This window comes from Neovison vison, chromosome 7 (assembly GCF_020171115.1).
Source record: "Neovison vison isolate M4711 chromosome 7, ASM_NN_V1, whole genome shotgun sequence".
Taxonomy (NCBI): Eukaryota; Metazoa; Chordata; class Mammalia; order Carnivora; family Mustelidae; genus Neogale; species Neogale vison.
In genome coordinates this window covers 16171703-16198623 of record NC_058097.1, presented here as the reverse complement: position 1 = coordinate 16198623, position 26921 = coordinate 16171703, and the positions used below count along the sequence as shown (strand labels likewise).

Here is a 26921-nt window from a genome sequence, read left to right as displayed (position 1 = left end):
GAGGATGAAGGTAACAAGAAAATATTTTTCAAACTGAAGCACCTAGCCATATGCCATTGTGTGTATTGTAGAGGGAGAAATACCCAAGTACCTGTCAGCATCTAGCACATGAGGCTCTGGTCTGCCGCCCTCATTTTCTTGGCAGGTCGGGGACCTGTTCGTAGTTTCAGGCAACCTGGCTTTGCCTAATCTCTCCTGTTTTCTTTCAGTGCACCACAAGAGGGCGGCATTTCGTCATATTCTACTTGAATTCTACTGACAGTGAGCCTGACTTTAATCGAAATTGGAAGTTGGAATATTAATGTCAAAATTGTTCAGTTAATGAAACTGTAGGATTACAATTTCATCCCCAAAATTGTGGGACCAAAATGCATCCAAAAGGAAAGTCATCAGTTTAGCAATGATAGAGGGAAACCTTCCAGTGTGTTATATAGCTCAAAAATAAAATACTATTTGGAGAAGGCTGTTGCTAAGTATGGGGAGTAACTTTTCCTGAATTCATTCATTGCAGCAGATCTAGTGTATAGAGGTGTTGGCTTATTTCTGCAGACATTAAATTAGAAGACAGAAATAAAAAAGAGATTCTATTATCTTTTACTTGAAGGTATCTGTAGGTACTGTATACATACAACAGAGGTTGAAGCATGAGTAAAACATTAGGCATATTAGTCACTGTGCAGTAATTAAAACCAATACCATAAACAAGCATAAATTACTAACTACTAAACAAGTCCCTTGGGCCAGACAGATTCAGTCATTTCTCTGAGCAATTCCCTTCTGCCATAAGCCACAGAGAGGTGATTAAAAGAAAAATATATCATTGAAGAGTTAGATTTTGCCTTGCCACATTTGGCCCTAAAAATGTATCCCTAATAAGAGGAATTAAATCGTGTAGAGGACCATAAAGATTATTGTCTGGCATCTTTCTACTCCTTGCCCTGCTTTATAACCTAAGTGGCCTCTTGAGCCTAATCAGATTTTGCCAAGATAGCAATCATAAGAATCAGAAAGAAAACTAACCAAAAATATATTAATACAGTCTATTCTGTCCCCGATTCATTCCCTGTGGAAAAAGAAACCCACCTTAAAGACTAAAGCAAGTCAAGGAAGTCTGAATAAGAAACCTCAATTTTGCTACATTTTAGAAGGAAACCAAGTCTTGTGAGTCTCATTTTCTGGCTTTGATCTGGTTGTCAGTTGGGATGGACTTGCCCAAATGATGGCCCACAGAAAGGCCAAATGTTTCATTTTTCTGCTCATCCTGCACTTCCTTTTTCATTAAGAATCCTGCCTGGAAGTTTAAGTCAAAGAGGCTACTTGGAGCAAAATACAGTGGAGTCTCATCCCAGATATTCTCCAGGCGTTTCTTCCATCCTTCCAAGATCTGAATTCGGGCATCCATAGGAGTGTGCCCAATGCTGTAGGTCAGTTGAGGTTCCAAGACTTGGAAGCCACAGAAATGGAGAATGCCACTCTGGGGAAACACAAAAGCACAAACATGAGTCACAGAACAAACCCTACACAGCTTGTGCCACATACAAACAACAAAAGTTAATCTAGGTTTTCCATTAAGACACTTCGATATGGGGACCTGAGCCCTTCTGGAGAATCAATTCATAGTTATTGTCTCTCATCTGCGCTCTATTCCTAGATGTTACCTATGTTAGCCTATTCAGCTGAGCTCCTTTTTAAATGAATAAAACCTTGAAACCCTGCCAGCATGGGATCCTCTGCCAAAAATACCGGAAGTTCTATTACATAAGGGAGTTTCAGCTTCTTGGCAGCTGACTTGCCAAGGCATGCAGATGTGCCTTTCTCCGCCTCTCCATTTAACCAGATGAACCTCCGCAAATGATTCTTACAATTTATTCTCCAGTATTAATGGTTCACTTTTACAGATGGCCACCTCGTTTGCTCTTCTCTCCAACCCTCTTCCGTGGAAGAGATTACCTTGATAGTCCAGTGACCAACCCCAAAAAAGCCTACCTCATTCTTCACTTTTGTTCTAACTTCACTCTGGACTAAATCATTTCTTAAAATTTTCTAAGAGTTTGTGAGGCTTTAGCAGCAACTTGGAGAAAGCCAGGAAGCTTGGAGAGAGAGGTCAGTCATCTGGAGAGAATAGGGGCACATGGCTATATGAATCTAGGGATTACATGCACGAGCCCTTGGTTAGGAGGCAGCAATGTTTGGAAGAAAAATTCAAGTTTTTCTTGCAATAAGGGGGCCTGGGAAGACAAGCAGGGCCTAAAAGGGAGCTCCCTGTCCCTGGAGTTCTGAATTATTACATTGCTTTCCTCCTAACCCCTCAGGTCTATTTTCAGCTGTGATCTTGAGGATCTGGACCCCACAGAAACCTCAATTAATTAGCGCCCCCAAAGGTTCATTGAAAACAAAGTAACCTGAATTGGCCAGAGAATGATATTCATGTCTCCGTGGATACCCTGCAGAGAGTACATGGAGCCGCTGCCACCAGTGGTGATGGAAAGCACGGTCTTCTTATTCTGCAAAAGGCAAGTCATTGTTTCCCTCCACAGCTCCATGGTGACAGGAAGTTAATGAAACAGCCCCTGGGAAAAGAACACCCAAGTCCGCCCAGCTGCACATTGACTCCACTGAGCTACTCAGTGGGACTCCAGGAGTTACAGCCATGGCTAGCCAAGGACTCCATACTACTGGTGGCAAATTGGGGGAACTACAAAACCAGTGTGGATTGCTGGCGCAGAAGTAGAACTCTATTGTTTCTACCTGTCTCCCCGCAGTGCTACACATGTATTTAGTCATGGAATCCAGGAGGCCTCATAATATTTCTTGTGTAGTAGTTGGGTCTCTAAAAAACGAAGATAGACTTTCTTTTTTTATTTTTATTATGAAAAATGTCATACGTAGAGAAAATAGTATAATGATGCTTCCACACACACACCACCATGCCCAGCTTCAACTCTCAGTATTAGCTGTAACTCAAACCCTTCCCCCTTAGGTTCCCGGGCTATTTTATGAGACTGATGCGCTACCTACTGTGCTAAAGAGGCACCTCCCCAGGTTATTTTAAAGCAAGTCCTAAAGTCATGTCTAAATACCTCCAAAAACTTTCCGATCCATCTCTCCCAGGATCTCTCTTCATATCTGTTCAAAACCCTGCCTCAGAAGAGAGTCGAACCAGAATCTAGCTGATAGAGAAAGCAGAACTATCCACCTACCCGGAAAGGTCCCTTGTCATACATGGCAGCATATGTGTAAGCAAACTCCCCTATGAGCACTCGCTCGAACCAGCCTTTCAGGATGGCAGGGACTCCAAACCACTGCAGTGGGAACTGTGGGACAGAGGACAAAGGGGTCAGATCAGAAGGTGGCTCTCGTGCTTAGCTGCTGCCTATGATGTCACAGGCAAACTTCCTAGTCGACCTTTCTTGGTCGGGCCCTTGTCATTTCTTCTGGAGGAGTTAGCACATTAAAATTATTGTCCTTGGTCAGTCAACATGACACTCCTTGACTTGATATCTTTCTCTGATACTTGAATAGTTACTGACCTACAGGAGAGGGGCAAAGGGGGTTGGGTGTTTGTTTTTCTTTTTAAGGTTTTTATTTATTTATTAGAGATTTATTTATTTTATTTATTATTTATTAGAGTAGCAGGGAGGTAGGCAGAGAGAGAGAGAGGAGGAAGCAGGCTCCCTGCCGAGCAGAGAGCCTGATGCAGGGCTCGATCTCAGGACCCTGGGATCATGACCAGAGCCGAAGGCAGAGGCTTTAACCCACTGAGCCAACCAGGCACCCTGGGATTTGGGTTTTAAAACAGAAAGAACACGAGATTGTGTTCTCGCCCTGATTCTGCCACTGACATGATGTAAAACCTCTGCCCCATAAGCCCCTTACTTTCCCTGTCTCATGTGCCTACTTGTGGAAAGAGGGGCTTGAGTAACCTCTAGAGGCTTCTTATATTTATGACTCTGCAACAGTGAGGGGCCACCGGCAGCTTTTAAGAGAAATGTGTAGGTTGTTTAGACAAGTAGATTTGGTCCCTGTGAATGTTCTACAGTCAGAGCTGAAAATAGAATTGTTTGACTTGCAGGATATTGACAGTTTATTCTTCCTCTGGTTGTTCGTGGAGAAGTGAGGAAAGGGAGCAAGAGGCTAGCCCACATGGCACCTCGTTTGAATTAAAGTGTTCTTCCTCAGGATACTATTTCTATGTTGAAAGACTATCATTCATAGTACGCTGATTCTTCTATTGAAAGACTTTGCCTCTCATCCGTTTGTAACATGTTATAATCTACAAATCTGCAGTGTATATACATTGCCCTTTGATGTTGCTATTTGGCATGCACAACCTGCGCAGTTGTACTTATAGTAAATTAAACTTACGTGTTGGATAGAAGCTAAATTAAAAGACCCCCAAGATACACTCCAATTCTAAAATATGAGATGCAGACTTGAAAGCTGCTCCTGCCGCTTCCTTGGTTGCGCCAGGATACGATGCAGCAGAAAACACGCCCCCAAGAAGACATTCCACGGGACACCGGCTAATGGTGCATGGCTTTGATCTATAGCAGCAGGACTGAGGGTAGCACAGGCAGACAGAGAGGCAGGCAGAGGCAGAGGGAGAAGCAGGCTCCCTGCCAAGCAAGGAGCCCGATGTGGGACTCGATCCCAGGACGCTGGGATCATGACCTGAGCCGAAGGCAGCTGCTTAACCAACTGAGCCACCCAGGCGTCCCTGAGGGTCGAATAAAAGACCTAAAAGTTTGGATTCTTTGCAGCTGATTGAATAATTGCAAAAACTACAGCTGGCATCACCTTCCCTGTGCTGTTTCTAGTGTCACAGACATCCCATGTTTAGTATCAAAAAGCTGGTTAGAACCGGGAGAAGCAAAGCCACTGAGTCCAGTCTGGCATTTTCAAGAGAGAGGCCTAACAAGAAGCATATGCATGTCCAGTACTGACTGCCTAGCAGCGAGACAGCTTCCAGGAGAAGAAAGGCCCCACTCTGCAGCTGGAACACATTAAGCAGGGCAGCGGGCCCTTCAGCTGGAAAGCTCCCAGAGGTCTCTTTCCCATGCTTCCCTCGGCAGACCCCTCGGGGTGCTGATGCAGAAAAAGGGGACAACAGCAAACTGGGAGAAATCCCACAAGGAATCCCTAATTGAAGAAAAGCGCCAGGCTCTGGTGTCATTTCTGTAGCCACTCCTCCCATAGAGGAGTATGGCTAGTGCACTGGGTCTATCAATCTGTGTAATAGCACACCTTTGAAGTCATCACCGTTCTTTACAGAGAATGCACTCAAGTGGGTAACTGACTTTCCTAAGATCACATAGCTAACGAGGTGACCGGGCTCGGGCAGTAAGAACTCAAGTGTCCCGACACCTTTCTGATGTCTGACCACACCTGAAAAATCACAAGGTCCGCGGCTTCCAGCTTCTTTTGTTCCGCCACAATATCCGGGCTCAGACGGCCTTCCTTGTAAGCTAGAACAGACTCGGCAGGATACTGAAAGTTCCCCGGGTCCTTCAGTGTGCCTGCCTCGAGGAAAAAGACAGGTTGGAGCCAAAAGGGCCCAGGCAGGGCCAGAGAACCCACAGCTGAGACGTGCCACAGAGACCTCATGAAAGGAGGGAGCTGCTCCTACCTGTGATGTCCTTTCTGGAGATGATGGGATTGAAGTTCATAGCGTATAGGTCCGACACCGTGACCTCCCATCCTTTCCTCTTCAAGGCCTCCACCGCAGCCTCCTTCATGGCATAGTTGAAGGATGTCTTCTCTGCGTGGGCCAGGACAATAAGTGCTCTTCTGGCTGCTCAGGTACACACAAGGCATATGGAGAAAATCAGTTACCAAGAAGCAAAGCTTCAGCTGCAAGGCAGCCAAGCCAGGATCCACAAGGCAAGAATCAGCTTCAGGGGTGCCTGGCTGGCGCTGTTGGTAAAGCAGGGGGCTGTTGATCTTGGGGTTGTGATTTCAAGCCCCACATTGGGCATAGAGGTTACTAAATAAATAAACTTAAAAGAAAAAAAAGGGAGAGTCTACTTTGTTAGGCAGTAGGTGATGCAGTCACCTACTAAAGATGGAATTAACCCCTTAGAAAACTAATATAAGGTGTTAGGAGTCAGGATAGTGGTTCCCCTTGTCAAGGAGTAGTGATCAGAAGGAGCTTTGGGGGTACTGGCAATGTTCTATTTCTTCATCTGGGTGCTGATCACACAAGTCTGTGACAAGCCACTTCGATTTTGTGCACTTTTCAGTGCGTCTATTATATTCAATATGTATTTTGAGTGTTTTTTTTTCCAGTATCCCACAAACACACAACATAGAGCAATAAATTCCTGGCAGAGTAAAGCTCTAAAGGGAGAATTTGTATAACCTCAAGATAGAGAATATTTTTAAGAAAGACTAGAGATTCAGAAACCATGAAGGAAAAGCTTGCCAGATAAAGTCACATGAAAATTAAAAATTTGTTTGTACCAGAAGGCACCATAAACAAAGTCAAAAGACAATCAGCTAGACAGTATCTGCAACTCTTATCACAAAGGGTTAAAATCCCAAAGAGTGCCTATAAACAGAAAAAGACAATGCAACAGAAAAATAACTCAAGGCCACTGCTGCTATACAAGGAGGAAGAAATGCCAATGACAAAAAACAAATGAGCAAGTGCCCTGCCCAGCACTTTAGGGAAATGCCCTCTGGAAAAGCACATTAAAATGAGATATTAGGGGCGCCTGGGTGGCTCAGTGGGTTAAGACTCTGCCTTCAGCTCAGGTCATGATCTCAGGGTCCTGGGATCGAGCTCCGCACCCACACCCAGCTCTCTGCTGAGCAGGGAGCCTGCTGCCCTCTCCCCCTCTGCCCGCCTCTCTATCTACTTGTGTTTTCTCTGTCAAATAAATAAATAAAATCTTAAAAAAAGAGAGAGAGAGAGAGATTATTATTTACCCATCAGATTGGCAAAGCTGCGGCAACAAGCTAGCTCAGTCCGTGGAGGGTGCAAGTCTTGATCTCAGGGTTGTCAGTTCAGGCCCCACGCTGGGTGTAGAGATTACTTATAAATAAAATCTTAAAAAAAAAAAAAAGATTGGCAAAACAATTTAAGACAAGGAATACTGAGGTCTATTAAGACTGCAGGAAGACTGGCATGTTGCTGGTGAGAATACGAGCTGCATCCACCTTTGGGGAGAGTAATTAGGCTGAATCTTTTAAAATTGTAAAGACACATAAATCTTTGGGGCACCTGGGTGGCTCAGTTGGTTAAGTGCCTGACTCTTGATCTCAGCTCAAGTCACAATCTCAGGGTTGTGAGATCGACCCCTGGGTCGGCATGGAGTCTGCTTAGGATTCTTTTTCCCTCTCCACCTTCCCTTCTGTTCACTCTCTCTCTCAAAGAAAAAAAAAAAAAAGAACACATAAATTTTTTATCTAGTTCTCCATGTTGGGGAATCTGTTTTACAGACTAAAAGCATTGGGACATAAGGATACATGAAGAAGGATGTGTATTGTTTTAGTCTTTTCATCCGCAAAAATTGGATACAACCTATTTATGGGGAGTATTTGAATAAATTACAATATATATAGACCAAAGATTGGTATGTTGTTAACAATTAAGAGTTAACTATATATAGTCACCCAGAAAAAAGATATCCATGATATACTGTTAGCTCATAAAATGAAGTAAATGTGAACCCATTTTTATAGATGACAAAGAAAGAGGGGCATCTGGTTGGCTCAGCCGGAGCTTGCAACTCTAGATCCTGGAGTTGTGAGTTTGAAGCCCATGTTGGGTATAAACATTACTTTAAAAAAAAAAAAAAAAAAGACAAAGAAAGAAACTACATATATGTGTGGGTAGATATGCAGTATATAGGAACTATAAAACTAATAGGAAATTAGTTTTTTTAGCTAAGAGATGACAAGGAGATAGAGACAGAGGGGAATGATTTACTTTTTTTTTCTTGGACCTGTATTAATAAAATTGTTAGAACAAGAATGCTCTAGTCTTACAAGAACAGCATTTACAAGAAACAGTTCTATATTTCTTTTTAGGATTTTATTTATTAGAGAGAGAGAGAGAGGGTATGAACGGGGAAGGAGGATCAGAGAGAGAGAGAGGGAGAAGCAGGCTCCTCCTCACTAAAGAGAAGCAGGCTCCTTGCTGAGCAGGGAGCCCGATGTGGGGCTTGATCCCAGGATTCCGGGATCACGACCCCAGCCAAAGGCAGCTGTTTTTTTTGTTGTTGTTGTTTTGTTTTAAGGTTTTATTTATTTGACAGACAGAGGCAAGAGGCAAGTAGGCAGAGAGGCAGTCAGAGAGAGAGGAGGAAGCAGGCTCCCCGCTGAGCAGAGAGTTTGATGCAGGGCTCCATCCCAGGACTCTGGGATCATGGCCTGAGCCGAAGGCAGAGGCTTTAACCCACTGAGCTTTAACCCACTGAGCCACCCAGGCTTTAACCCACGAGCTTTAACCCACTGAGCCACCCAGGCGCCCCAAAGTTCTGTTTATTTTAAAGTCATCTCTATACCCAAGGTGGGGCTTGAACTCACGACCCAGAAGCCCGAGCTCCTCCAACTGAGCCAGCCAGGTGCCCCTTTTTCTTCTTTATTTTAACTGAAGTATATTTGACACACAACGTTACTTACATTTCACATGAACAACAGTGATTCTGCATGTCTGTACATTAGGCTGGGCTCACCCCAAACGTAGCTCCCACCTGCCATACCCCATCACACTGTTATATCACCACTGATTATATTCCCTGTGCTGTACCTTTCACTCCCCCCGCCACTTCACCCCACCCCGACTTATTCATTCCGTAACTGGAAGCCCATGCCTCCCACTCCCCTTCACCCATTTTGTACTTCTGCCCATCCCACTCCCCTCTGGCAAAGTCCCTTTGGTTTTTGTTTTTATTTATTTATTTATTTTTGTATTTATGGGCTTATGTCTTCTTGTTTGTTTGTTCATTGTTTGGGTTTTTAGATTCCACGTACAAGGGAAATACTATTTGCCTTTCTCTGCAAGAATACCATTAATGGGTGCTTACTATGTGCTAGGCACTGCTTGGAGTGCTTTGCATTCTTTAGCAGTTGTCCTGGCAATGCTGAGATAGCTACAGTGAGTATCCTCCTATCACAGATGGGAACACTGAGGCACAAACAAGTCAAGAAAGTTAGCATAGTGAGGGGTAAAACTGGAGTATTATTTATTTATTTGAGAGAGAGCGCGCACACGAGAGCAAGAGAGAGACTGAGAGAACGAGTGAAAGGAGAGGCAGAGAGAGCCCGACATGGGACTCGATCCCAGGACTGTGGCATGAACCTGAGCTGAAGGCAGATGCTTCACTGACTAAGCCGCCCAGGCGCCCCTGAAACTGGAGTAATTTTAAAATATATAGACATAGGGGCGCCTGGCTGGCATCGTCGGGGAAGCTGGGGCTCTTGATCTCATGGTTGAGACTGCAAGCCCCACGCTGAGTTTAGAGATTATTTTTTTTTTTTTTAAAGTACACACAGGAGCGCCTGGGTGGCTCAGTGGGTTAAGCCACTGCTTTCGGCTCAGGTCATGATCTCAGGGTCCTAGGATCGAGTCCCGCATCGGGCTCTCTGCTCGGCGGGGAGCCTGCTTCCCTCTCTCTCTCTCTGCCTGCCTCTCCGTCTACTTGTGATTTCTCTCTGTCAAATTAATAAATAAAAAAAATCTTAAAAAAAAAAGTACACACACACACACACACACACTCCATACATATATATATGGAGAGAGAGAGAAATCTACACAACCACATGCAGGCAGCAGCGGGGGGAAGGGCCAGAGAACGGAAGAGAATGGAGGATCCCACCACCACCACCGCTCCCAGTAACTGGGACCACAACCTGGTTTCTCACTGCTCCCAACAGTTGTGCCCACGGGCGGAGCTCCAAGGGGCGCAGGTGCTTCGGGTTACATTCAGGCCGGCGGCAGCTTCCCGCCCCCACCCTCGCGAGAGCAGCGCCGCCATGCTTGCTCGAGGCGGTTCTGAGGTGGCAGAATGTAAGTTTGATAAGGCATTTACATGCTATGAAAGTGGCTTATCTGCTTTGGACGGCCCGGGGGGGAAAGGGATAAGAGCTCCTGGGGCTGCCTCAACAAGCTCCTACCCCCAGCCTTTCTTTTTTTATCAAACTCCACGATTTTTTTATCAAACTCCACGACTTCCCTTTCTCAGAACTGTGAGTACCTTAAGTTCCGACGAGCATTTTCTCTGTGACTTAACTTTGTATTAGTTACATCAGTGTTTACTGAATACTGCTTTGTCAGTTTTTTATTCTCTTGGCTTCCTACCTATATATAAATATGTTTTTAACTTTTTTTTTTTTAAGATTTTATTTATTCAGTTGACAGAGATCACGAGTAGGCAGAGAGAGAGAGAGAGAGAGAGAGGAGGAAGCAGGCTCCCTGCTGAGTAGAGAGCCCAGTGCGGGGCTCGATCTGAGGACCCTGAGATCAGGACCCAAGCGAAAAGCAGAGGCCTAACCCACTGAGCCACCCAGGCGCCCCATTAACTTATCAGTGTCAGTATCAACAAGCATTTCCTAAGTAGTAAAATATAAAGGTACTTCATGTAAGATGAGAAAATCAGGCTATCCACCCTTTTCGCTGATGAGCAGCTCATCAGCTACCCGCTACAGGACGCCTGGTACCTTCAAATACAAGCAAGGCGAGAGACAAGACACAAACAGGAAGGACATATTTGCGAGAAATAGAACCAACAAAGTTCAGTATCTGGAATATATGGATTCCTGAAAACAACGCAGTAGGCAAATTGTAAAAGGTGCTGCACGCTCAACACTGATTTGCAGTCCACAGAGTAGTTGTGCTGCTTTGCCAGAGGGAAAGGGTAAACGGGAGAATCACTACCCCACATCGGAACACCAAGTCACTCGTTGCCAGTCCTTTTCCATGGACAAACCTGCGGTCTTTGGACTTGAAGGGCCCAGTGGCCCTTCCTGCCACTTAACTAGCAGTATGACAAGCTTGATTTTCTCAGGATTTACCCTGAGAAGGGAACTAAGAAAGACACACAGAAAACTCACGGTGTTAGCCTGACAGGGGAGACCAGGGACAAAATTCCTGAGGAAAACCGTTCACTTCAGGGCTGGCCGATGAGGAAAGGCTTCAGAGGAGCCGCCGTTGCAGGAGAGGTTTGAAAGACAAATGGGGCTTTCTAATTTAACGTTCATATCTGTTTGCCAGGCACACCACTGCCCTAACAGAAGCCACTGCTTATCCCACGGCTGAGCCTGTCCTTGTTAATGCAACTCTCTTCAGATTTCAGTCCCTGCTTGAAATACGCTCCCTGTTTCTGTCCTTTTCTGTGTTCTCAAATCCCTTGTTCCTTCCCCACCGGCTTTTGCGTTCTCTATCCACCGGAGCCAACTTGATCTCTCCCTGTGCAATGCTCATGTTCTAACGCATCTTCTCAGCCTCTCCACCAGGCTTGAGTGAGTACCTCCTACCCACTGGGCACTGCTTTAGGCATTTGGGATACACCAGTATGCAAAAACACACAATATTTCCATAGAGTATACATTCTGGTGTATGGCCAAAGCCTCCCGACTGTTTTGGGGCACTTGGCCTCTGTCCTCTTCTAAGGCTACCACATTCCTACAATTCTCTGCTTTCAAACTCAGGCCAATTCAAAACCAAGTTTTCTCGAACATTCCTGACTGCATGGTACTCTGTCATGGGGCACTTTCATTCAAGACCAACATAGAACTTAAACGACAGAAGGTAAAGCTGGAAGAGAAAGTAAAGAGGTCATGGCACCTTGTTTTAATGTAAAGCACTTCCAGATATCTTTAGCAGTAAAAGAGAACTTTACCCACAGATCATTCTGGCCGAAGAATAAGCAATAGAATAAGGGCAGGCCCTCTAATCAGGTTCGTGCATGCTGTTTCTGCCTCCTGGGCTTCTTGGGTTCCTGGAGGAACACGTACATGCCAGTCAGAGGCTCTTCGTGGTTGTAACAAATGCACAGAATATTCTGTAAGATGGGAAAATCAGGAACTGGCTCTTGCCCTGTATTAGAGGAGGGAGGGAGTGCTGGTGCCCTGAGGACAGCTTTGAATGAAGTAGAACCCCTAAGATGCATGTAGGAAGCCTTGTCAGCTGCAAAGCTGTCTCTCCCAGACGCTTGCCTAGGTTTCTAGAAACTCTGGGTGGGCTTCCAATCCCTGGCTCGGCCCTTTTCACAGAGATTCTAACCCTAGTTTGTCAACTGCAACATTAAGTCCGTCCCCTCACTTGCTTTTGGCAAGATGAGATTCTCTGCATGTGTGTTTTCAGAAAACAGAATGAGGTTCAGAGGGAAGGAAATTGCAAGGTGGAGTTCTGTTGCAGTGGAGGAGATCGCTTCCTAAATGGTAGCACTGTCCCATCTGGGAATGAGGCTTTCTGGGAAAAGAGCACCCTCTGCCTGCAGGTGTTCCTTGCTGCTGGGGTGTCTCTGAGGCCAGGCCTGCATCAGGTAAAGTTGGGGTGACCCATAAGGTCTCCCTCGGGTAGATGGTGGAGAGGGGAGGCTCTGTCACTCCCAAGGGTCACAATCAAAACTGTCCCCTAGCCAGACAGCTTGGGGCTGGTCTCTATCCAACTAAAGGGAACAACTTCCCCAGCTCCAGCCATCACTGGATCTTTTAATTTTCCTCCAGAAGCAGAGAATTCACTTTTTGAATGAAATCAACGATATTTACTGTGGATAGTAGCAACTGATACCAAAATGTTTTCAGTTATGTAAGGCCAAACAAGATGTGCCAATGGGCCAAATTTGCCCCCGGACGACCGGTTTCAACGTGTTCTGGAAGGCTTTTTTTTTTTTTTTTTCTTCAAGGTCAAGTCTCTTTCAAACGCCCACCCCAGTTTGTGCGAATGGGGTCGAAACAGGAGTTCCCCTTCCCTCAGTGTCTGGTCAGGGCTTATCCCGGGATCCTAATGCCTTTGCTTTCCAAACCCCTCGGGGCTCCCGCAAGCTAACGTGGGCCAGGAGCCCCTGTGCTCCACAGAGTGGCGAGGCACTCACCAGCAAGGGCTCCGGTGGTGCGTTGATTGGCTGCGCTACTGGCCGTGGCAAAGTCGTGGCGCGGATATGGGGGACCAGGTCTGCAGGCAGAGACTGGGGCTCCGGGGTACCCCGTGCAGAGCGCCCGCCACTTTATAGCTCCTCGCGCCCGGCCCACTGGACCGGGGCCCGCCAGGGCGGAGCCGGCCTCTGGGACCCTGGGACGCAGGGCGGGGCGCGCCTGGGCAGCGGTTCTGGGAAGGAAGGGGAGTCTGGGGGCGGGAGTGGGGACCCCCGACGTAGAAGAAGGAGGCCCTGAAGACGCGGGGGGAGTGGGGTGGGAGGGCGCGGGTAAAGAGTCCGGGTGCAGGTGGGAAGTATGCCCATCTGGACTCTGTCCAGAAACAACTTGGGGACACCAGGATGCCAGTGCCTGGTGGAGTGCCGGCGCGCCCTTGTGCCTCTCCCAGCCTCGGGAAAGCGCCTCCGCACGGAATGGGGCAGACAGGGAGGAGGGTGTACAGGGTTGTGGTCCTTAACCTCAAATTCGCTGAGTCACTGTGACTCTGGACTTCGATTTTGATGCCTGAGGTAGCTTGGGATACCTGTTCCTGGGAAAGGGAATTCGTTTCTTCATTGGCTAGCTTCAGATTCTGCCCTCCGGGGTCCAGGAAGATGCATTTCCCTTGGTGCCAACCCCTGCTCCTCAGAATCCGGGATTGGTTTGGTTTTGTGCCCCAAGAGCTCAGGGGGCGATCGCAGTAACAGGGAAGCATTTAAGAACAGCCAAGACAAATGAAGGTGGAGTGAATTTACACGCAGCCCTACCTGGAGAAGCTGAACAGAGCACAGAAAAAATTCTCAAGCCTTACCAAGTGAAAGTTAGTCTTAATCCTACAGGTTTTATTGTGCTTGTTTTAGTCTGCTTTGCAGATACTGATTTTTTTTTTTAAATGAATTGAATGTTTGTGGCAACCTCGCATGGAACAAATCTGAGGACACCCTTTGTCCACCGGCGTTTACTTGTTTTGTTTCTGTGACACATTTTGGTAATTCTTGGCAATATTTCAAATGTTTTCATTATATTTGGTGTGTTGATCTGTGATCAGTGATGATAACTCCCTGAAATCTCAGATGATTAACATTTTTGAACAATGAATTATATCACACAACACCCCCCCACCCTCCCACCCCACCACCCCACCACCCCACCACCCCACCACACCCCCCACCACCACACACCCCCCCTCACTCTTAAATGCCTGCCTTCACTCGGGTCATGATCCTGGAGACTGAAGATCAAGCCGTGCTTCTGGCCACTTGCTCAGGAGAGAGCCTACTTCTCCCTCTGCCCTTACCCTGCTTTTGCTCCCTCGCTCTCTCTCTCAAATAAGTAAATAAAATCTTAAAACACACACATAATGAAGGATTTTTAAATTAAGGTATGCACATTGTAAGACATAATGCTATTGTACACTTAACTAGAGTAAGTGTGGGGTAAACATAATTTTTATACACACTAGGAAACCGAAAAACTGATGTGATTTAATTTACAGTGGTTGTCTGCAACCAACCCTGCAATATCTCCGAGGAATGCCTGTACTACCAAAGGGGAAGGAAAAAGAAATAGAACTTTAAAGTGTAACCATCAGGGGTGCCTGGGTGGCTCAGTGGGTTAAGCCTCTGCCTTCAACTCTGGTCATGATCTCAGGGTCCTGGAATCGAGTTCCTTATCAGGCTCTCTGCTCAGCAGGGAGCCTGCTTCCCCCTCTCTCTGCCTGCCTTTCTGGCTACTTGTGATCTCTCTCTATCAAATAAATAAAAATCTTTTAAAAAATAATAAAAAAATAAAGTGTAACCATCAGAAAAATTAGAAATGAAAAGTACATCCTTTGGGTAGGGTTTATAAAATTTCAGGGTGTGCTAAAAAACTCAATAATCAAGATAAATAACTATTTTTTAAGTCTGTTTTTTTCCTTTTTTAAGTAATCTGTATACCCAATGTGGGGATTGAGTTACACACTCCACCAAGTGGGCCAGCCAGACACCCTGATAGATAACTCTTTAACACAATGTTTTTGAAAATCATTTTGCAGAAAAGAAAGTGATGATAGGGGCGCCTGAGTGGCTCAATGGGTTAAAGCCTCTGCTTTCAGCTCAGGTCATGATCCCAGAATCCTGGGATCGAGGCCCACATGGGCCTCTCTCCTCAGCAGGGAGCCTGCTTTCCTTCCTCTCTCTGCCTGCTCCTCTGCCTACTTGTGATCTCTGTCTGTAAAATAAATTAAAAAAAAAAAAAGAAGAAGAAAGTGATGATAGACAAAGTACAAAAATGTTAGGGCACCTGGGTGGTTCAGTAGTTAAGCCTCTGCCTTGGGCTTGGGTCATGATCCCAGGGTCCTGGGATGGAGCCCCACATTGGGCTTCTTGCTCAGTAGAGAACCTGCTTCTCCCTCTCCCTTTGCTTCTCTCCCTGCATGTGTGTGCTCTCTGTCAAATAAATAAATAAACAAAATCTTTAAAATAGATAGATAGATAGATAGATGTTAAAGATTAGTAGCAGTGCCAAGCCAAGCCATGCTGAGCCTAGAGAAAAATGAACATTTACTTAATACCAATCCATTTTTTATTCTGTTAAAAAATAAAATTAAGGGGCACCTGGGTGGCTTAGTCATTAAGAGTCTGGCTTCGGCCACGGTTGTGATCCCAGGGTCCTGGAATTAAGACCTACATTGGGCTCCCTGCTCAGCGGGAAACGTGCTTCTCTTTCTCCCTCTGCCTGCTGTTTCCCCTACTTGTCCACACTCTCTGTCAAATAAATAAATAAAATAAAATCTTTGAAAAAAAATAATAAAAACTAAAAAAATGATAATAAAATTCAATAGGATGTTGGGAAGAGGCTTTATTCAATGATTCATGAACCAGGCAGCATCCAGTCCAGCAGGTAGAATGGGGGTCTGAGGAGCTGTACAAAATGAATATAGGCAGAAAGGAGGGGGGACAAGGAAGTTACACTTTGTGAAAAGTGGATTGGTTTCTTTTGAGGTTACTTTCCTTGAGGGGGTGGTGGAAGGGTCTATCAGGTAGATTACCTAACTAGCACTGATCAGGCCATTCCTGACTGATTTATTTAAGATTCTAGGTCAGGGTGAGCTGAAACCACAAGTCTGTTCAGTAACATAGGGCTAAGCGTAAGTGACTCCATTTTGGGTCTGTTGTCTTATTTTAGCAATTGCCCCCTTTAGTTAGACCCTCAGCCTAAGAGATCTGATTTAAAAATGCAAGGTTTTAGGGGTACCTCAGTCAGTTAAGTGTCTGCCTCCAGCTCAGGTCATAATCTCTGGGTCTTAGGATCAAGTCCTGCTGGGGCTCCCTACTCAGCCGTCTGCCCCTTGCCCCCCCCCCAGCTCATGCTCACTCACTCTCTCTTGTGAGGCCTCTCTCTCTCTCTAATAAATAAACAGAATGTTTTTTTAAAAAATGCAAGGCTTTAGTCCTATTGCCAGTTACTCTCTGGAAGACTTCGTTGATTATGTGTAATTCACAGGTCACACAACATTGGGTTCACATTCTTTAAATCAGTTATTCTCTTGGATTCTTTTTTTTTTTTTAAGATTTTATTTATTCATTCGACAGACAGAGATCACAAGTAGGCAGAGAGGCAGGCAGAGAGAGAGGGGGAAGCAGGCTCCCTGCTGAGCAGAGAGCCTGATGCAGGGCTCGATCCCAGGACCCTGAGAGCATAACCTGAGCCGAAGGCAGAGACTTAACTCTCTGAGCCACACAGGTGCCCCTTCTCTTGGATTCTTTACTGAGATCATTTGCTTGGTGGTGGAGGGCAGAAAACATGCCTTTAAAACTTTTGAGAGAATATAGCACACTGAGGAGGCTATGGTTATTGTAAGCAAGATAATGCCCGGTGTTTGGAGTACACATGACAGTCATGGTCCCCTAGACCCAAGCCAATCAGAATCAAATAAGTCAAAGAAAGACCCCAGTTGAAGGGGCACTTTTTAAAGCCAACTGACTTATTCAGTGATCTTATGCAGCCGAGTCTCAACTTCCAAGTGTCCACCTGGGTGCAGCATGTGGTGCTGGTCACGGCACAAAAACCTCTTGCTCAGCTAAAAGATCATCATGGGCTCTCCTCTTTCCAGGAATGATTTTGGCTGGAGAGATTAGGGATTTCTATAGGGCAGCTAACGCTTTAGCAGCAGATTCTGCAATGTCTTCAAGAGTTAGGGAGAGGTGCCTGATCATAGCCTCACTGGCACTTACCTTAACCAGGACAGGACATTAGGGATCTGCCACAGGACATGAATTTTGAATAATGAGTGACTCGGTAATTCCCATTTGAATCTGTGACTAGGGACTGGAAAGGTGGCAGTCAGTAAAACTGAAGGGTCTACAGACTGCACAGGTGGTTTATTCTGGTTACCCTTGCCTTGTGTCCCCTTCTTTGAACAGAGACACGAGTTTCCCTGGTTTGGGGTCATTAACAAGAGTCCAGAAAAGGGACCCTCAGGATTAGGGAGCCTAACATGATAGAAAGTGGCTGTTTGTTTCAGAGAAACCAAGGCATTGGGAATCAAGGAGAAGCTATAACAGGCAGGTCTCCCAGATCACCAGTTTGGTGGCAAATATAACAGTTACTTGGAGGTTGCATTACCCACTCCCCTGCCGCCCCACCCCACACACAGCTTGCAGTGGCCTAAGCTAGGTGAGCAATGACATCCTCTTTCCAGGCCAGAGTAAGCAAAAGGTGAGCAAAAGAATCATTAAGACCTTCATGGTGTAACAATTAGGAAAAAGATGGTCATAGAGGGAAGGAGGAATGGAAACAATGTCAGAGCAACATTAGTTGCTTGTCTTTTTCCTCAGTGAGTTTTTTTTTTTTTTTTTTTTTTTTTGAGGTCTCTGTCTTTTGCACAGGGCCAGGTACCAGGTAGCACCTTCTTTAGCTGGGAGATGTGTGTCCCCAGGTTTGACACTTTGTAATTGGGCAGCAGGGTCAGTGGTCAAGAGTACTTGGTAGGGTCCTTCCCGTGAATCTTCATTTTGCAAAAGCATCAGAGTAAAACAGGAACTGTCTGTCAATGACAAAAGATTTTAAAATGTCCATGGTTGGGGCACCTGGGTGGCTCAGTTGTTAAGCATCTGCCTTCGGCTCAGGTCATGATCCCAGGGTCCTGGGATTGAGCCCTGCATCGGGCTCCCTGCTCAGCGGGAAGCTTGCTTCTCCCTCTCACTCCCTCTGCTTCTGTTCCCTCTCTCGTTGTCTCTCTCTGTCAAATTAATTAATTAATTAATTAAATGTCCATGGTTAAGCATCTGATGAGAGTTCATTATAATAGAATTGACAAGGACATTTGGTTATTTCTGTGATACACAGTATTTTAAGATCATAACGAATGATAACATTGTTCTAGGACATATCAGATTTGTAGGAATTTTGTATAATTTCTATAACCCCTATCTTTTTTTTTTTTTTTAAAGATTTTATTTATTTATTTGACAGACGGAGATCACAAGCAGGCAGAGAGGCAGGCAGAGAGAGATGAGGAAGCGGAAGCAGGCTCCCTGCTGAGCAGAGAGCCCGATTCGGGGCTCGATCCCAGGACTCTGAGATCATGACCTGAGCCGAAGGCAGTGGCTTAACCCACTGAGCCACCCAGGCGCCCCTATAACCCCTATCTTAATAGGCATCTGTACAAATATCACCTAAGAAGAGTTAACCTCACTTCTTATTTGATAATGCTTGCTGGGTAATTTAATATACCAAAGAAACGTTATTATTTTAACATCTTTGTAGGTGAGAGAGAAATCCTTTAGCTTTCCCGGGGAACATCTGGTAAACCTCAAAGTTAGTTTGAGGTCAAAAGATCCCATTTAGAATTTTATTTGAAGAAAATGTCGAATGGTTTGTACATTTGATTAGATAGGTTATATATCAGGGGCACCTGGGTGGCTCAGTCAGTTAAGTGTCTCTTTTTTTTTTTTTTAAAGATTTTATTTATTTATTTGACACAAAGAGATCACAAGTAGACAGAGAGGCAGGCAGAGAGAGAGAGAGAGAGAGGAGGAAGCAGGCTCCCTGTTGAGCAGAGAGCCCGATGTGGGACTCGATCCCGGGACACGAGATCATGACCTGAAGGCAGTGGCTTAACCCACTGAGCCACCCAGGTGCCCCAGTGTCTAACTCTTGATGTCAGCTCAGGTCGTGATCTCAAGGTCCCTAAGATCGAGCCCTATGTCAGGCTCTGCGATGATCATGGAGCCTCCTCGGGATTTTTTTTTTTTTTTCTCTCTTCCCTGGTTTGCACTTGCTCTCTATTAAATAAATAAATACTAGGAAATAATGTGGAATTACCTACTTAACCAAAGTGGCAATATATGTTAAAGGCAAGTACAGATGTTTACTTTGTTGTGAGAAGACCCAAAATCTTTGCTGTCCAGGCAAATTACCTAAATGATAAGGAAACTTTTACAATCACATATAAAAAGCAGACCAGAAATCTAAGAAAACCTGTCCTTTTAAGAGAAAGAAAACGAAATCTAATTTTGTACCAGTGTATTTTTCCATATGAAAACTCGTTAAAGGGGGCACCTGGGTGGCTCAGTCAGTTCAGGGTCCGCCTTTGGTTCAGCTCATGATCCTAGGGTCCTGGGATCAAGTTCCAGGTCAGGTTCCCTGATAAGCGGGGAGTCTGCTTCTCCCTCTGCCCCTCCCCCTGCTCCTGTGTTCTCCCTCTCTTTCTCTCTCTCAAATAAATAAAATCAATCAATCTCATTTTAAAAAGTCCCAAATACCCTTAAATCCCTTCCAGTCTTAGCTAGTTGAACCAAACATAGACTTCCTTTCCCAACATACGTTTTTCACAAATCCTGGGTTTTTTTAATTGCCATTCAGATTTTGTCCTATGTTTTATTCAAACTTTTTCTCATTCTGGAATAATCAATCATTTTATTTCTTTATTTAGTTTTCATACACATTGTTTCCTTTCATCCTTTTTACTTTTTTCTTTTTCTTTTTAAAGTAAGCTCTGCACCCAACATGGGGTTTAAACTCATGACCCAGAGTTCAAGAGTCATCTGCTCTAGGGACTGAGCCAGACAGGTGCCCCAAATTGTTGTTTTTTTTTTTTTTTAAATTGAGATATAATTGACATATAACATTGTGTCAGTTTATGGTGTGCTGTGTTGGTTTGATACATTTATTTATTTATTTATTTATTTGAGAGAGAGATCACAAGCAGGCAGAGAGGCCGGCAGAGACAGAGAGAGGGGGAAGCAGGCTCTCCGCTGAGCAGAGAGCCCAATGCGAGGCTCCATCCCAGGACTCTGGGATCATGACCTGAGCTGAAGGCAGAGGCTTTAACCCACTGAGCCACTCAGGCACCCCGGTTTGATACATTTTTGTATTGCAATATGATTGCTACAATATTAGCTAACACCCTTTTCAAGTCACATACTTATCTCTTCCTTTTTGTGTTGAAAACCAGATAAGATTTAGTATCTTGGTAACCTGGAAGTTTGTCATATAGTATTGTTGACTTTAGTCACCACGTTGCCCTTAGAGCTCTAGAACTTACTTCTAGTGATAAGTTTGTACCCTTAAATGTCTCCCCAACTCCCCTCCCCCCCAGCTGAGAACCACCATTCTACTCTGGTTTTTGTAAGTTCAGTATTTTTTAGATTCCACACATGAGTGATATCACATAGTATTTGTTTTCTCTTGGATTTACTTTCCCTAGCATAATGCCTTCAGGGTCCACCCATCTTGTCAAAAATGGTGGGATCTCCTTTCTCATGTCTGCATAATGCCCAGTAGTGTATGTGAATGTCTCCTTTATCCACTCATCTGTTGACAGACACAAAATAGCCAGGTGCCCTTGTTTAATTATTTTAAGACCTTATCTATTGGCTTGATATTATGAAAGGCAAGGAGTAGAACTTTGATACTGTCCACCATCTTTCCTCCTTCTATTCTCCCAATATGGCAATATAAAAAAATTGGCCAAATCAGTATTTAGGGTTTATGCTGATATGGTAATGAGCCAAATAGTGAATTATGATCATTTTCTTTCTTCAACTTCTTGTTTACCTAGAGTTAACAATCGCCTCGTTTCCTCATTAGTTTTCTATACCATAAACACTCTACTTTTCCTAAACCTTCCATTGAAATTGTGAAAAAACAGGGGAGCCTGAGTGGCTCAGTTGTTAAGCATCTGCCTTCAGCTCAGGTCATGATCCTATGGTCCTGGAATTGAGTCCCACATTGGGCTCCTTGCTCAGCGGGAATTCTGCTTCTCCCTCTCCCATGCCCCCTGCTTCTGTTCCCTCTCTCGCTGTTTATCTCTCTGTCAAAGAAACAAATAAAATCTTTAAAAAAAAAAAAAAAGAAAGAAATTATGAAAAGCAGTGGTGCCTGGCTGACTCAGTTGGTGGAGAGCGGAACTCTTGATCTTGAGATTGTGAATTGAGCCCCACGTTGAGTATAGAGATTACTTTAAATTCTTGGGGTGCCTGGGTGGCTCGGCCGGGACCTCAGGGTCATGGGATTGAGCCCAGTGTAGCCCTGTGTAGCCCCGTGTCTGGCTCTCTGCTCAGAGAGGACTCTGTTTACACTCTCCCTCTGTTCCCTGCCCGCCTCTGCCCTCCCTCCACTGGCTTGGGTGATGATCTCAGGGTCCTAGGTTTGAGCCTGCATCGGGTTCCCTGCTCTGCTGGGAACCTGCTTCTCCCTCTCCCTCTACTGTTCTCCCTGCCTGTGCTCTCTTGTGCTTTGCTCTCTGTGTCAAATAAACTCTTTTTTAAAAAAATGTGTAAAACAATGATGAACACACCATGAATGCTAATTTTCACTTGGTCAAACTCATCAGTTATACCCCTTCTATTCTTCTGGGAATAGTTCTGGAAGTCCTCTGTTTCAGTCCAGGCTGATCGCTCTCTGAGATTTGCTGCAGAGGTATCTTTCTGAGGGCTTCTTTCTTATGCTGGAGTCCGTGTATTCTCTTTGGTTTACTGTCCTCACCCCCCCCCCACCTCCCAGAGTACTTTTTTTTTCTTTTGAAGATTTTATTTATTTATTTGACAGAGCGATCCCAAGTAGGCAGAGAGGCAGGCAGAGAGAGGAGGAAGCAGGCTCCCTGCTAAGCAGAAAGCCCGATGCGGGACTCGATCCCAGGACCCTGAGATCATGACCTGAGCTGAAGGCAGCGGCTTAACCCACTGAGCCACCCAGGCGCCCCCAGATTACATTTTCTAATAGTTTGCTAATGAAGGATAAATGGAAGGTAAGTTTTTTGATATTGTAATATCAAATCGATATTACAATTCAATTATCAATATGATTATCAAATTGATATTATAATATCAAAATATCAAATTGATAATTATAATATCAAATATCAAATTGATATTATAATATCAAATGTTGTAATATTTGATATTATAATATATGACTAGTTGCGTGTAGGATTTTATGGTGGATGTGGACAATCTGATATCATCTACTTCCTAATTCCTCCCTGTTTTATTCTCTATAAGTACTTGAGATGTTTTTACTCCCAGTGTTGTGACATTTTGTCCAGATAAATATTACAAGAATAATCCCATTATGACATTATTCTATACTTTTACCTGAACTTGTGTACTACTATGGAAACCATATTGTATTAATTTGTGCTTTTCTAAGTGATCAGAATATGTCATGCTGTACTTAACAATGGACAATTCTTTTTTTTTTTTTTTAAGATTTTATTTATTTATTTGACAGACAGAGATCACAAGCAGGCAGAGAGGCAGGCAGAGAGAGAGAGAAAGAGAAGCAAGCCCCCTGCTGAGCAGAGAGCCAGATGCGGGGCTTGATCCTAGGACCCTGGGATCATGACCTGAGCAGAAAGCAGAGGCCCCAACCCACTGAGCCACCCAATTGCCCCAACAATTCTTCTAACTTTTTGACCCCTTCCTGTAAGAAAAGTCAACAGAATTTATTCCTTTCCCCCTACAGAATAGGAAGTAATGATCACTAATTTACTGACCACGCAGCAAGACCTGTTCTGAATACATTTACATGTATTAACTCATGCTAATTCTCCACACAGCACTTTGAGGGAAGTGCTATTATTATTCTCATTTTAAAAATAGATTTGAGGGGCGCCTGGGTGGCTCAGTGGGTTAAAGCCTCTGCTTTCTGCTCAGGTCATGATCCCAGGGTCCTGGGATTGAGCCCCACATCGGGCTCTCTGCTCAGCAGGGAGCCTGCTTCCCGCCCAGCCCCGCCCCCCCCCCCCCCCCGCCTCTCTGCCTACTTGTGATCTCTCTGTCAAATAAATAAATAAAATCTTTAAAAAAAATAGATTTGAGATATATAAGACTTGAAACGCACCCATTTAAAGGGGAGAGTATAGTGGCTTTTAATAAATGTATAGGGTTTTGCAATGGTCACAGTAATCTGATCTTAGAACATTTTTATTACTCCAGAAAGCATCCATTAGCATCTCCATTTCTCCTGCCTGTCCCACTCTTTGGTCCTAGGCAAAAACTAATCTTTCTGTTTCTATGGATTTGCCCATCCCAGTCATCTCACACAAACGGTATACATTATGTGGTCTTTTTAACTATCTTCTTTCACTTCACCTAATGTTTTCAGGGTTCATCCATGTTGTAGCAGATAACAGTACTGCATTTGTTTTTATGACTGATTAGTATTCCATTGTACGGATGAACCACATTTTGATTATCCTCTCATCTGTTGGTGGACATTTGGGTGGTTACCAACTTTTGCTCTTATGAATAATGCTACCATGAACACATGTGTCTAAGTTTTCATTTCTCTTGGGTAGATATCCAGGGAGAGAATTGCTAGTTACATGATGTTTAACATCAGAGAAACTGCCAAACTGTTTTCCAAGGTAGCTGTACTATCTTCCATTCCTACCAGCAAAGTAGGAGTGTTAGAATTTCTCCTCACCTACACTTGCTGTTGTCTCATTTATTATAACCATCCCAGTGTGTGTGTGAAGTGGTATTTCATTGTGGTTTTGAGTTGCATTTTCCAAATGACTGGTGATAGTCAACATATTTTCATGTAATTCTTGGACATTTATATATCTTCTTCGGAGAAATGTTTAATCCTTTTCTTTGCATATTTTAAAATTAGATTGTCTTTTTTATTACTGAATTGTAAGGGTTCTTTATACAAGCTCGTTCATTCATTCGTTCCTTCCTTCCTTTAAAGTAAGCTCTACACCCAACATGGGACTTGAAATCACAACCCCAATTTCAAGAGTCACACACTCTATCACGAGCCAGCTAGGCGCCTCCTTTATACAAATTCCTTATCAGATACATGACTTGTGAATATTTTATCCTATTCCTTGGGTTATCTTTTTATTTTCTCAGTGGTGTCTTTTAAACCACATATTTAATTTTGGTGAAGTCTAACTTATGATCCTTTTATCACTTCTGCTTTGGTGTCCTAAGAAATCATTGTCTAACCCTAGATTTATACCTGTTTTTTTGTTTTTTTTTTTTAAATCTGTGAGTTTTACAGTGTTAGCTCTTATATTTAGGTCTGCAATCTGCTTTGTAGTAATTTTCATGTATGATGTGATTAGGGAAAAAAAGCCTCATTTTAGAGATAGGGAAACTGATGAACCAAGTGGTAATATGGCTTGTCCATGGCTCTACAGCTAGTTAGTGGTATAGTTCGGAATTTGAACTCAGGCCCTCAGATTCCAGAGGAAGCTTCCAGCCCTCACTTGCCCTCAGAATTAGAGTCAGAATTCTTTTTTTTTTTTAGTTTATTTATTTATTTGACAGACAGAGATCACAAGTAGGCAGAGAGGCAGGTCGGGGGTGGTAGGGAATGGAGGAAGCAGGCTCCCTGCTGAGCAGAGAACCCGATGCGGGGCTCGATCCCAAGACCCTAGGATCATGACCTGAGCCGAAGGCAGAGGCTTCAACCCACTGAGCCACCCAGGCGCCCCTAGAATCAGAATTCTTGAGTCCAGCTCCAAATCAGCTGCCAGTGCTCTTCTTTTTGAGCCTTAGTTGTATCTGTAACAACACAGGTTTCAGCTGCATCACCCTAAAGGTCCCTCCAGCTTTAATTTGCTGTCAGTTTAAAAATTGTACAGTTCCCAGGGGTTCTCTGAGCAGACTTTTCCCCAGAGTATGTAGGTAGCAGCATCACATTGGTCATATTGACTTAAAACCGTGTCCTCAAGGTCTCTCCCACATCATCAGGGAGCAGCCAGCGCTGATGGTCTTCATTATCTAGAAATAAAGAAGCAGAGGCAGGAGAAATCTCAGGAGTCCCCCATCCTCCTCCCGATGAAAGAACACAAACAGCCTCATTAGTCACCTTAGCAGGTGGCTGCCTCCATGAGGGTGCCTCCTTTTTAGCATAAGAAGTCCCCAACGCCCCTTGCTGTGGATGCGGGACTTGGTGCAGCAGAGCTGGGCCACACAGGCCTGTCTGGGGACCCGGGCATCTGTCGTCCTCAGTGGCTCCCGTGGCTACCAGCCAGATATCCCTGGAGGGAACAGGCCTTTGGTATTGGGGATTAATGATTCTTCTGCTGTAAACCTCCTCCCCTCTTGTCCCCTGGCCCCAGTCACAAGGGTGTGGAACCTGCACTGTTAGGTTGGACTTCTATGTTCCCGTGTGTTTTGCTGGAACTTTGTCATGTTATATGTTGTGTCAGGACATTCTCTACTGGGCTTAGACCGCTATGTGTAAACTGAAATTTCTCTTGAAATGGCATGCATGTGTTCTGGAGAGGTATTATCTGATAGAGCAAATTGAGTTCTGATGTCAGATCACAGAGTTTTAAGTATAGAATGAGGGCATCTGGGTGGCTCAGTCGTGATTCCCGGGTCCTGGGATCAGGCCCCTCGTAAGGCTCCCTGCTCAGTGGGGAAGCCTGCTTCTCCCTCCCACACTCCCCTTGCTTGTGTTCCCTCTCTCACTGTGTCTCTCTCTGTCAAATAAATAAAGTCTTTGAAGGAATATAGAGTATAGAAGGGACTCCATTTTCAATGCTTGATCCTTTTTCTCCCACTAGTAACTCTTCAGTTCTGGCACAAATACCTTCAGGGGGAGGGAACTCATCTGTAATTTCCAAGAGCAAACTACCAGAAAAGTTAGGGAAAAGCATTCCTTGTCTCTTGATAATTTTCTCCAAACTGGTGTGAGTCATGCACTCAGTCCTACAAGCATTTATGAAACATCATTCAAGAACCTGGCTATGTGCCTCACGAAGGGTGTAGAAAGATAAACCCCACCCAGTTCCCAAGTTTGCAGACCTGTGAACAGCTCATTACTACAGTGTGGTAAATATTCACCATACCTCCGTGTCATCATGGGTCCCAGAATTACAGTCTCATTGTTGTCTTAATAATGCAGAAAGGTTGCATTGATGAGAATTTACCTCCAAACTCATGAACATACAAACACAGTGAGCTAGACATGGCAATCATTTCCACTATAGCTATCCCTCAGTCCATGTGTACTGGGGTGAAAATAACTAGTACATGTGGGGGCTGTGCTTCCTGAGGTCCCAGGGTTTTGCATTTGCTGCTTGATGGTGGATTACGGTGATACTCTTTCCTAGGAGGTGTTTTGGGAATGTCACTAACACTGCTATTAACGGAGCTTTAAAGAAGATAGTTTTGTAGAACTGATGCTGGCACTCTTGATCCAGGGACCCAGAGGGGGTCCTGCAGAACTAGACAAGAGGGTCCTTGGCTTCATGCAGGAGAGAAATCAAATGTGAGTCCACAGAGCTTATTGGAGATAGGGAAGAGATATAGATGATGTGTCTGGGAGACTCAGAAAGGAAAGGAGCAGGAGTCTCCTCTTTGTTCAAATGGGAGGATAGTCGTCCAGTGTAC

At 44.6% G+C, this 26921-nt stretch overlaps 2 protein-coding genes across 3 annotated transcripts; both read right to left on the bottom strand.

The window, feature by feature from the left end:
- Nucleotides 1-578: 578 nt before the first annotated feature.
- Nucleotides 579-7256, bottom strand: NQO1 (NAD(P)H quinone dehydrogenase 1). Of its 2 annotated transcripts, none has more exons than XM_044255822.1 (6): nucleotides 6928-7256; nucleotides 5627-5791; nucleotides 5386-5516; nucleotides 3201-3314; nucleotides 2403-2504; nucleotides 579-1474 (listed from the first exon to the last, which is right to left on the bottom strand). In XM_044255822.1, the coding sequence occupies exons 1-6, from the start codon at nucleotides 6929-6931 to the stop codon at nucleotides 1169-1171; spliced, it is 822 nt and encodes a 273-aa protein (XP_044111757.1). In that variant the 5' UTR covers nucleotides 6932-7256; the 3' UTR covers nucleotides 579-1168. The 2 variants fall into 2 exon arrangements, with proteins under 2 accessions (XP_044111757.1, XP_044111756.1); XM_044255821.1 differs by having other exon boundaries at nucleotides 5627-5794; nucleotides 6928-7003.
- LOC122913284 (vegetative cell wall protein gp1-like) lies at nucleotides 6962-26227 on the bottom strand. The gene is made up of 3 exons (XM_044260056.1): nucleotides 26119-26227; nucleotides 13041-13553; nucleotides 6962-7047 (listed from the first exon to the last, which is right to left on the bottom strand). Exons 1-3 carry the CDS (start codon nucleotides 26225-26227, stop codon nucleotides 7031-7033), a joined length of 639 nt encoding a protein of 212 aa, XP_044115991.1. The 3' UTR covers nucleotides 6962-7030.
- Between the last annotated feature and the right edge of the window lie 694 nt (nucleotides 26228-26921).